This window comes from Cynocephalus volans, chromosome 8 (genome assembly GCF_027409185.1).
Source record: "Cynocephalus volans isolate mCynVol1 chromosome 8, mCynVol1.pri, whole genome shotgun sequence".
Lineage (NCBI taxonomy): Eukaryota > Metazoa > Chordata > Mammalia > Dermoptera > Cynocephalidae > Cynocephalus > Cynocephalus volans.
Genome location: NC_084467.1, coordinates 48,330,498 through 48,343,055, shown reverse-complemented (window position 1 = coordinate 48,343,055; position 12,558 = coordinate 48,330,498). Strand labels below are relative to the sequence as shown.

Genomic DNA, 12,558 nt, shown 5'->3' with positions numbered 1-12,558 from the left:
AAGAGGTTAATGCATCATTTTTTTTCTTTTACAGTCAAACAATGTTATAAGATTTTAGGGCAGTCCAATAATAAACCCTCTTCTCCCAAGTTCAAATCTGAATGATAAGTAGATGAAAGAGTTGGACAGGAATAATTCTAAATTCCAGCTTTGTGACTGGAGGATGTGGCTTAGATTCATGGACACATGTGCATCGTTAAATGAGACAGCCTATTCCACTATGTTGGATAGCTGCAGCCCTCCCTGTTTCCCTCAGTCCTTCCCCTGCCCCAGAATAGGGCTATGACTCGTGCATGAGATCAGACCAGAGCAAAATCTGTCTATCAGCCGGCAGATTGCACAGACAGAGCCTAGAAGAGACCAAGCTTTATGTGTTTGGCTTCTTTTTCAAACTCCCCGATTAGATAGAGCCAAACCTGCCATCGCAAGGGGATCCTAGTCGAGGATAGGGATAAAGGCCAGGATCTTGGTTCTTGCTGAAGATCCTCTTTACTGAGTATGAAGATAGGCAAAGGGAGACTTACTTCTGACAAATCTTAATGAAAAGAGATCAAGAAAATGTTATTACTTAACCCTTTTATCTGGAAAGACCTGGATCTCACCCAGAGCCACAAGTCCGCTGGGGAGGAGAAGGGAGTTCGTTCATCTTCCTCCCCACAGCATCTGGGAGATAGCCAGTCACCAGGCACCTGCAACAGGGCACCTCACTGGACTTTTGCCTTCACAGAAGCACTAAGGTCTAATTGGATATGAGGCAGGAGTTGGCCTCTGCTCCCTGAAAGTTCTCCCTTAGGATTAACATTGGGCCAACCTAGTTGGACAAGGCCTAGCAATGACTGCCAACCTGTGTGTGCATGTGTACGTGAGTGTTACCTGCAGTGAGGTGCTCCATCTGTCACCCCTCATAACCAGGAGGTCCCCAAAGCCCTGAGAGTTTGTCCTATCATAACACACTTCTGTCAGATGTGCTGGACTTGTTGAGGGATTCTTGGTTCCCAGACAATTGTGTTTCATTATTTGCAACTTCTCATTCTGAGAAGAATGTTGGCATTTCTGCTCCCAGTGGTTGTTCTTAGTGTTGTTCTTTAGGAGACACAGAAACATAAATGATCAATTCTTCATTTGGCCACCTGACCAGGAAAGTAAGAGACAGAGAAGTACAAATGCCCGTTAGCCTTGCAGAAAAGCCCACTTGCTCATGTTAGGCCATATGAGAAATTAAAAATTCTGTCTTCCTTTGCTCGACTCTTGGAAGCTGGTGCATTTTCCTGTTTTAGAGAGTTTTCTCTTGGATTGTAGAGATTTGAGGATGGATTTGTATTGTGAGTGTGAGTGGCCCATTGCCTGTCTACTGGCAAAAGCATCATCATCATCATCATTATATTTTAATTTAGAGTCAACAAAGCACTTTCACGTATATTATCTCTTTTGATATTATGAGATATATATTAGCCTCCCTGTTTTGTGAACAAGAAAACTGAGAATTTCCCCACAACCTTTATTTAATCTGTGTTAAGCCCGGAATTCAAACCCAGATCTCCAGAGGCCCAGTGTTTGACAAGATATAGTTTAGCACTTAACTATATTCTGTTTTGTATTTGCATTGAATTTATTTTGGAAAAAAAAAAATTGGGGCTGGCTGATTAGCTCAGTTAGCTAGAGTGTCGTACTGAAAATACCAACATCCATGGTTTGATCCCTGTACTGGCCAGCTGCCAAAAAAAAGTAAAGTAAAATAAAATAAGGGCTAATTTATTTTGGCTCCCAACTAGATTTTAAGCTCCTACCAGTAAGCTACTACCCAATAGCTACACATCATGACTTCTAAAATAGTCAACTTTCCAAGACCTTGAACAATATGATGGCAGGTGAAGCTTTGAGAGCAAAGACAGTGCCTAGAGAGCTAAGTATGGAACCCTAAGTCAGTCAGTCAGGATCCTAAAAGAACAAAATCTACCCTGGATAGGTCAGATGAGGACACTTGAATGAAGGAGCTACTTGCAAAGAGTAGGCAAGGTTTAGGTAGCAAACAAGAGGTGGTGAGGCACCCAGAGTCTAGCAACACTGAGAAGCTGTTACCATGTGTAGGAAGAAATATATTTTACTAGAACCCAGGAAGAACAGGATTTATAAGGAAGTCCCCATCCCTCACCAAGCAAACATATAGCTACTAGCAGAGATGTAGATAAAGGATAAGAAGGGAGTGGGGAGAAATGCCCTGACTTGTCTTTCTTGCCACCTTCTGATCTCCTGTCTGTGTCATACACTGGTGTAACCCAACTGGAAACCAGGAGGAAGGAAGTTCAGGTGACCTGGGAATGGAGTCCACGTGGTTCAGTCTCTGGGCACAAAGCAAGACAGAAAAAGATATTTATATTTCCTTTTCTAACTGGGAAAAGTGGAACTTAGGATGAAATTTTCCCCTTAAGATCATGCAGCTGATTAGAACTAGCAGAACTAAGAATGGAGACCAGGTTTATTACATGGGGCTTCCTGGAATAGCATTCCAAGATTTTCAGCATTCATGCCCCGAAGCCTGTTGTGTTTATACATGGGCTGTACATGCTCGGTGGAGATCAGTCACAACATTGTGCATGTGCACCACACTGTGTGAGTCTTCTCAAAGTCCTCTCCTGTTCATCACCCATCTGATTCTTGTAGCAACTCCTGAGCTGGACAGGGCAGCCTGACCTCTCCTCTGTGTGTTCCTCCATAAGGACGCTGCCTACCTGTGACTCCCTTAGGGATGCTGTGTCAACCATTGTCTAATTATGGTGCCTAGCACATGGCATTGCTTAGTAATATCAATATCAGTACTAGTCATACTAGTCATAATGACTAGTACTTACCAAGCACTCCCTGCACACTATGTGGTATGTGAGTCATTCGTTTAAATGTCCCAACACTTGTGAGGTAAGAAATGTGATTATTCTCATTTTGCAATTTCTCTCCACCTCCGAGTTTGAAAGCTGGTGATTCAACCTATTTTCAGAAACTTTTTGACATACTTGTACCGTGGCATTCATCATTGTGCAATCCTTTTTTAAAAAAAATCTGTTTCCCAAACAAGGCTCCTAGAGAAGAGAACCCTGCCTTTGGAATCAGAAGGATCCCTGTTTGAGTTCCAGTTCTGTGACTTGCTGGCTCGATAGGGCTTGGGAGGCCACCTGATCCTGTGACCTTATGTTTTCTCTTCTCTAAAATGAGGCAGATATTATTTTTACTTCCCGGGATTGTGGTAGGGACTAAATTATATGACATGTAAGAGAACTTCTAACATATACTAGGCACCTAAGAAAATGTTTGACTCCCTAGTTTCCAGACTTCCAGTGGTAACTTATGGGTCAGGTGGCTAATATTAGACACAGAGCCCTGAACATCACCTATATCCACATCTTCCAACTCCTGAAACAGAGCTGTCTCCTGAGCATCTGTCATTTCTGCATGGTAGCAGTGAATGATCTTGTTAGGAGGTGAGCCCCTGAGGCATGTTGTCTGGTGGCAGACCTGCCTGGACTTATCGCAATTTTTCAGAACTTGACTCAGAATCTTGTCTCACAGGAGAACATGCTTGATCAGATTGGACTTTTATTTCCCCAAAGATAGCATCGCATTGATAGTCCTCCTCTCTTTCATTTGTCATGTAAAACTACCACCAGCAGCTCCAAACAGGAATGCTCCTGGAACATTCACGTTGGCTCTTTCCATCTTTTTTTATATTCAGCCATATTCTCTCGGGGGTTCTTTGATAGCTACTTGGAACTAGTAAGCAAAAGGGGTCTTAGCAGTCAGCACTATGTGCCCAGAATTATTGCTATTTGATATTACAGGAACTCTGTAATCTAGGGACTATCGGGGCTGTCTTGGAGATGGAAACATCCGTGCTGCTCTTCCTGACCAAAGGTGCAACTGTCTCCCTACCCTGTCCTGTGATGTCCTCACTAAGGAAGCAATAAAGCACAGAGGAAGGATTTCCCTCTGCTTTGACACAGTCCTTCCAGTCCTTTCCCTTATGAGATGTGTCTTAGTCCATTCATATTGCTGTAACAAAATAGCTGAGAATGAGTAATTTATGAAGAACAAAAGTTTATTTTCTCACAGTTCTGGATGCTGGGAAGTCCAAGATCGAGGTGCTCACAGGTTCAATATCTGGCAAGCACCCCATCTCTCTGCTTCCAAGATAGTGCCTTGTTGCTGCTTTCCTCCTGAGGGGATGACTCCTGTGTCCTCACATGGTGGAACAATGGAAGCCCCAAAGGGGCTCCCTCAAGCCCCTCCCACAAGCCCTCAAATAAGGGCCTTGTTCCATACATATGGGCTCCATCCTCATGGCTTAATGCCCTCCTAAAGGTCTCACCTCTTAGTACTGTCACATTGGCAGTTAAGTTTCAACATATGAATTTGGGGGACACATTCAGACCATAGCAGGAAGCTGCTTACTCTTCTGTCTTTTGTGCATCCTGGACATCCGAGGCTGAAGGCTGGGTGCAGAGGGGTGGCAGCATACGCTGTTTTACTTCAGATCCAATCACGAACACAGATTTCAAAGTTGTGTTCCTAGCTTCACCCTCTGGCTTGTCCACTCAGTTACTTACCCAAGAGAAAGGTCATTTAACTTCTCTTTGATGCCTGCTGTATGCCAGGCTCCGTTCTTGGCTCTGGGCACAAAGAATGAAGAAAACAGAGTTCTATGCACAAGTGAGCTTTCATTCCCGAGGGCAGAGGCAGACAACAAATGACTGACATGTCAGACAGTGTAGGTGCCACAAGGAAGGTGAAGCAAGGAAAGGCTGGAGGTGCAGTCTGGAATGGAGTTGTACTAAATTGGCTAAGGGGTTCAGAGAGGGTGGCAACGAACAAAGGTAGCAATTACCCCTGGATTCCAAAGGCAAACTGTGATGGTTCTCCAATGTTTCTTAACATCATCTCACAGTGAACTCATGGGAAGGCAAGCCACACATTGGTGGGAGCTGTTGAAGAGACAGAGGACTTACTTGGCTTTGGGTGTGTCACTCTTTAACCATTTTGAGGGCAGTCATTGGAGGAGGGGTCTTATGTCACTGTGTAGCAGCCCAAGGGGCTGAAAGAGGAACACTGGGTAGGACATCCGGGAGAGAGATTTGGGCCCCTTATAAGGAAGATACAATGTAAAAAACAATAGTTGCTCCCAGCACTGAGAGTTTGCAGCACTGAGTTGTGGTCTCAGCTTTTTCACCAGTTCTCAGGACTGTCGCTGCCTTTCAGAGCATCATTTTTTTTCATCCATCAGTTGGGAAACTTGGAAGAATTAGTTTTAAGGTTTTCTGTGGCTCTAACATTCTGTATAACTGTGAGTGTATAAGAAAGATGTGGTTGAGAATGAATGGAGGACTTATGAGGGAGTGGATTTTCTACTAGTAGGTGTCCAAACAGGAACTGTACTGCAAACTTTAATGGACATTCATTCATATACTAGAAGAAATTGACTTTTATCACATCTCCGCAGTGTACCAGGCATTGTGTTGGTACTTTACATAAATGTTTCATTCTCTCAGATATTCTGATTCCACAGAGTATTTCCCACTTCTAAAGTGAAAATAATCAAACAGCCCTCAAGTGAACATGACTTCCTTGTGCCTCTGATCATACATAATCTCTCTAACACCAGTCATTCCCCAAAACTGGTGCTGAGAACATACTGTTCTGAGAACAGCACAAGATGCTTTTATCTCCTAGAAATACAAAGTCTTTTAGAATTTTCTACTACTAAAAGTTCAGAGCCATAACTACTGAGAGTTGGGTTTAACCTTCCCCACCTGTTGTGGCTAGCAGTGATGAGGGGTGGAAGCCTCCAGACACCTCAAGCAGAGACATGAGTGGAGTTCCCTTGAAATATCTTTACCCTCTGAGTGGTACCTAGTGTGAAGCTCATGATTACCTGTAACTGGCCATCACAGAGTCTAATTTAAAAAGTAAGTGTCTTCACTCTTACCTTGAATCATATCAACTTTGGGAGGATTCTGGATAGTGCACATTCACTTAATAATTATTTGAACACTTCCTGCCCTGCAGGGATAGTCCTAACCATAAGAATAGAACAGTGAGCAGAGTAACATCCCTACCTTTTGTGAAGTTTACTTCTCATTGACTCATATACATGTCTTCAGTTTATAAAAAGCTTGGGAAAGTGGGAAAACATATGTCTTGATAAGTGGAATGCATTTGGTAGGTACTCTCCTTGAAAGCACAGGAATGGCAGGGAAAAGGGTAATGGAAAATACAAAACGTTTTTGGATAAAAATTGCAAGCAATAGGCGTATAATTGTGATGATTATGTTTTTCCAAACAAAATTGAGACCTGCAGTCTAGCATGAGTTTTAATTTTTTAAAATTTTCTTGCTAATCTCTAAAATGGAACCATATTAAAACTTTTTTGCAAAGTATAAAAATAAAATCACATTTAGGAATATATTCAGTGACTCACCTTTATTTAAAAGATTAAACATATCTAATGCAAAACCCAGCAAAGGTATTAATATGAGGACCATATTTTGTCTGTCTTGGGATCTTCGATTCTAAGTATCTAGGCACAAAGTAGGCATTCTATAAATCTTGGTTAGCCAAGTGAATGAGTGTTCAGATATCTATTTATGCAATGTTAGAAACATCAAGAAGAAGCAAGCACATCATATAGGGAAACATGGGGGTTGGGGGTGAAAGGAAGGGAGTATATGTGATTGGTGACATCAGCTGATGGTATCTGATGTGCCTCTAGGAGCAGAGGGAATTTTCAAATGAAAATGCTTAAGTAAAAACCATGTCCTTCCTTTCAACAGGGTGTTGTTGCTGGTGCTCGTTCCAAAGGAGAACACAAACAGAAAATCTTTTTAACCATCTCCTTTGGAGGAATCAAAATCTTTGATGAGAAGACAGGGGTAAGTGAAAGGATCACATGGCATTGTGAAATTGAACCCATTGACAGATGTGCCCTTAAAAGCCTCTACTCTCTGAGCAAGAATATAAAACAAGCATAAAAACACAGAAAGCAACTGACAATCTTGATCAGCTGTGACCGTCCATCAAAGCAAGTTTCTTTGCTGACTTGGCCACAGTGCGACTGCACCGTGTTTCTTCAGAGTGTAATTGTGATAAAAGTGTCACACTATCCTGGTAATCTAATGGGAGATTGATGAGCTTTGAAGAGCAGTGGGTAATGTGACAGTTTAAGTTAAATTTCTTTGTGTGTTGGCAACTTTAATGACATGTGTCCTAGAGGGAGACACATGTAGGTCTTTTAACTTAGTCAAAGCATCCAGACTCTTTGGAGTTTAACCTGTAGCACCTTGCAATTGCTGTAATCAAAAAGAATAAATAGAGTTCTCAATCTTAAAAATAAAAAAAAATCTATCACTGCACAACCAGGAAATGTAAGGGCTGGTATGTTTGTTGAACCCACCAAAGAAGTGGTTTGTGTTTTCATCAACCTCAACGCTGCAATTAACTCCCAGATTCATCACCAGAGCTCTCGTGACACTGTCGGTCCTGTTCATTGATGGCCAGGGAAAAACAGAAAAATGCTATGTGATCCATTTTGTCAAGAGAGCAAGAGTCAAGTCGATGTGTTTTTCCTTTTATTCATTCAGGGTTTTACAGCTATAAAACACCTCCAACAGATAGCACCTTCTTGGAACTTCACAAAGATAATTCATTAAGCACTTTGTAAATTATACTCATCCAGTCAAGTTACTTGACCTTGGTCATTTCACATTGTTATTTTCTTTTCCTTGTTCTGACTAGACTTGAGATAACATAAGGTGGTAGGATGATAATTTAAAAGTTAAAATGGGCTTTCCTGAAGGAAAAGAGTTATAGAAAAATTACTCCCAAATAAGTAGTAATAGGTATTTGTCCACCTGTGATTATAACAGCAATACTCACAATAGCCAAAAGGTGGAAGCAGCCCAAGTGTTCACTGATGGATGAGTGAGTAGACAGAACGTAGTATACACACACAGTGGAATGCTGTGGAGCCTTAAGATGGAAGAAAATTCTGACACATGCCACGACATGGATGAATCTTGAAGATATGCTGAGTGAAGTAAGTCTGACACAAAAAGACAAATATTGAATGATTCCACTTCAATGAGGTACCTAGAACAGCAACAGTTATAGAGACAGAAAGTAGAATGGTGGTTGCCAGGGTCTGGGAGAAGGAAGAGTGGGGAATTGGCATTCAATGGGCACAGAGTATCAGTATGGGAAGATGAAAAAGTTCTGGAGATGAATAGATGATGATGATGGCTACACAAAAATGTGAGTGTACTAAATGCCACTTAGAAATAGTTAAAATGGTAAATTTTCTGTTTTTATATATGTATGTGTGTACTACCATAATTAAAAATATACTAGCTAGTAATAACTCCCATCTGCTAAGTACCTCCTGTATACTAGGTGCATGTTAGTCATTTTACATACGTTATTCCATTAATATGTAGTATTATAATATAACAATAACTACTTCATCAAGTGTATATTATATGCCAAGCATTACTGCAAGCACATTATGAGTACCAGGTCGTTTAAGTACCTTATAAGGTAGATGGTATTATATCCCCATTTTTATAGTGGAAGTTTATGTAACTTGCTGACAGTAAGTGGTGGCAGGCAGGATTAGAACCCAGGCAGTCTGGCTCATGAGTTCTTTTGCTAACCATGATACCTGTTATCACTCAGGAGAAATGGCTTTCCTAATCTCACCAATGTTTTGTATTGTTTTATGAGATGGTCAGTCAGGTATAGCCATCAGAGAGGACGCAGGAGACGCTCAGGAAAAAACAAGAGTTTATTATACTCAGAGGTCCTAGAGACAGGAGCTATAGCACCACACAGGACAGCATGAGAAAGACACCAAGGTGGTCGGTAGGCAGAAGACAAGAGCAGAGGGAGCCTTCAGGCCATGACCTATATTGGGATTTCCACAGGAAAGGCAAGGCAGGGCAGGGTGAGAAGTTTAGCAATAATTTCTGTGGGCTCTAAGCTAAGTGTGAATCCTATGGACTGGCACCTATCCCTGGGATGATTAAGGCAGAGGAATTTTGCCTCCTGGGGTGTATGGGCCAGACAGAGGACGTGTAGCTCTAGATTGGTTAGTTTGCATATCAAGGACATGCCCTTTACTGTGTCTAAGAATTGGCTAACCCTGGGAGAAGCAGTCAGGTTTTTTAAGATGTCAAAACGTTATAATACACAGAAAAGTTAAAAATATTTACGATACAACCATGTGGGAGGCAGAATAAGGATTTAACCTCAAGTTGACCTGAATCACAAATCAATGCAATTTACCTCTATATTACAGAGAAAGGTGGGCCTACCTGGGATGCCTTGGTAGAAGGGAGTTTAGAATGAAAGCATGAGCATTGGTAGGAAAAAGGCTTGAATTCAGCAGAATTAAGAACCTGATGGAAGCCTCTCCTGCCTTCATAAAAGTAGATTTTAGAAATCAGGGAAGTTTTTCTTTCCTGGAAAGACTGCAGTTTGGAGAACTGTGCTCAATTTTGAAGCCCATATTTTGAAAAGTATATAGGAAAATCAGAGTATATCCTAATGAGGAGGACCAGGGCAGTCGGGGGACTGGAAACTCTGCTGAGCCAAGACTTCTCGACATAGATGTGGCCTTGTAAGATCCTGGATAACACATAAGAGGTTAAGAACTTAGGGCTTGTACAAGCTTGGAGAAGATTATTGGTGCTTTAGTATCCTTTGTGGGAACGGAGTAATGTGGATCAAGACTAACTGGGAGATATACTTAACAGTGATTTACATGCCCCAATATTATGATATCATCTCTAGTTTCTTCCCAGTTCTACCCACGTCCATCAAAGAGACAGGAGCAAGGCCATAGGATATCTGGTGTTTTATCTTGTTTAGAGGCCAAGTTTCTGGCTTTACTGTTCCATCATGTATCCCACCATCAAAGAGGCTGTTCCCAGTTCATTAAAAGTCCTAATCACTGAGATTTTAACTAATGAGGAAAGGTAATTTGCATTCTTTATCTTTATCTATGTCTTCACTTAAAGGTGGCCCCAAAGAAAGATAACACCAAGCCTTGTAACACTGTTTTTAATTCTTTAGCTGGACACAAAGAAAACAACACAAAATCATTATTTCAGCCCAGAGCCTTTTTTGGCTTTGTGGAGAAAATGTCAGATCCCTGGTGAGGAATCAGGAAGGAGGCAGACTTAAATGTCTTCTGTCTTGCTTAGTCTACTCCAGCTCTGTTTGATTAACGTTAGGCCTCTGTGGCATCCGGCTTCTGCAGCCTTAGCTTGTTAATATGATTCAACACAAGTCCTGGAAAATGGTTGAAAGGATTGAACATGTTTAAATCTGAATCAGAGATGAGAGGGCCAAGGCATCCCATATTAATAGTCTCCATATCTTCAAGAGGTTGTTTAGTGGAAGGAGGAGTGACTGGTTCTATGTGACCTCATGGAATGGAAACGGGACTAGCTGAGAGAAGCTTCCAGGAGCCCTTTCAGTTTGTCAGTAAGAAGACTTTTCTATCAGTCAGCTGTTCATCAGTTAAATGGGCTGCCTTCTGTGCCAGTGAGTTCACCATTGCTGGGGGTATTCAAGCAACGACCATAAGATGGGATATTGTTGAAAGGAGTCAATGAAGTCACATCTAAGTTGATTTCTGAGACTAATGTTAAGGTTATGCTTCTTCCTTAAAGTCCTGCGTATTGATGGTTTTTTATATGAAAAACTTCCATTGGAGATCATGAGCAGGAACAGTTTACTAAACCTTTGTCATCACCCAGCAGGGGACTGGCTGAATTGTGCAGGAAGGGAGTCTCAGTGAAGTATTTTGCCCTACATATCAGAGAAAAGGAAAACTGGGTCTTTGTCATTTGAAATGACAAATCTTAGTTGTTTATCTTGTCTAAGGTATTTTTGCTCAAGTTTGACTGGACTTTTTTTTTTTTTAAACCAAGAAAAGAAACATTTGCAGAATGTGACAATAGCTAGAGTTTTAAAATCCAAAAGCTGTCAAAAATGTTTTGATCCCAATTAAAGAGACCCTTTGCAGCAATTTACACCCTGTCTTGAATTTCAAAGAACTCTTGATCCCAATCCTTATATGGGCAAATTTTGTTTTATTACTATTGAAAACTGTTCATATTTTCAGATGCCTAGATATTGCTAATATAGCAAAGGGATCAGTGAGAATGGAGAAAATGTCATTCGTAAACTTATTGTTATTAGTAATAGTAGGAGCAGCAGCAGCTCAGGAGTAGAAATGGTTTTCACATCAATATGTTATTAGGTCCTCAGATATCTCTTCACCATACTGATTTCATTTCCTTTGTATATACACCAAGTAGTGGGATTGCTGGATCATATGGTGTTTTAAGCAGTTTTCTTAATGTCTTTGTGCCTCAGTTTACTCATCTGTAAGATGGGAATAGTGAAAGTACCAATGTCTTAGAGTTGTTGCAAGATGAATTTAATCTCCTAAAAATAGTGCCTGGGATAATAAAAACTCTAGTTGTTAAGTAAGATTACATTATTACCTATATAGTCCCATGTCCTGTGCAGTCTTTCTGTGTCCTCTAAGCAGAATTAAGAAATCCTTTCATAATGCCCCTACAGCATCTGTGCTCACCTTTATCCTAGCACATGATCATCTGTATCATAATGAGTACTCATGCCCCCATCAGACTACGAGCTCCATGAGGTACCTGTCTCATCATTGCTGTGTCCGTAGGGCCTAGCAAGGAGGCCCTGGCATGTGACAGAGTTGCTAATTGGTCATCAAAGAAAGAAGAGGAGGCTTTCAGGGAGGAATCAAATGAACGAGAGGAGGAGGGGACAAGAAAATAATGACTAGGTCAACTTATAAAGAAATGCTAATTGTCTTTGCTAGATATTGGAGCCCAAGATGCTACATGCCAAAAGTGCTAGTTTTACCTACAGGCAGTAAGTAGAGAAAGAATAATGTACATGATTCAGAATTATCCAGTCATAGTATGTCAGGAATGGAAAGCCCCTTAGGCATGAACTAACCCACTCATTTACAAATGAAGAAACCTAGAACCCAGAGAGAAGTGACCCCAGAGACTTCTCAGCAAATTATTTGCAAAAGCCTAGACTTTCACATCATTCTGGACAGATATTAGTCACTCTCCAATGCTCAGAAAAACAGGAAGTAAGAAGTGTCCTCTACTCTCCCTCCACTTCTTTATTTTTGCTTTTCTTTTCTCTTTAGTCTTATAGTCTTTTCTTTCTAGACCATCCTCATGTGCTTTGCTTATTTTCTTCAATGTTCAGGGATCCAACATGCCCCATAGCTGCCCCAGATCTATTTTAATATCAAAGACGCTGAACCTGTAAGGGGAAAGATTAAATTTCTGTATATCTAGTGTCTTGTTGGATGATATTGGATTTTAATTTATCACAATAAAAAAATCAATTTATAGCTCAAAATCAACATATTTTTAAAAATTGGCACTGTCAGAAAGCTGCCTCCGTGAGATAATTTATAGGACTGAGTCTGTAATTCATGACAGAGGAAAAAGG

The 12,558-nt window shown here is 41.0% G+C and overlaps 1 protein-coding gene across 2 annotated transcripts in view; it reads left to right on the top strand.

Moving 5' to 3' along the window:
- DAB1 (DAB adaptor protein 1) overlaps nucleotides 1–12,558 on the top strand; it is a 253,974-nt gene that overhangs the window by 130,444 nt on the left and 110,972 nt on the right. For both annotated transcript variants that reach the window (XM_063106628.1, XM_063106627.1), the window contains exon 3: nucleotides 6,816–6,914. In XM_063106628.1, the coding sequence (XP_062962698.1) occupies nucleotides 6,816–6,914 (99 nt within the window). The remainder of the gene's footprint in view (nucleotides 1–6,815; nucleotides 6,915–12,558) is intronic.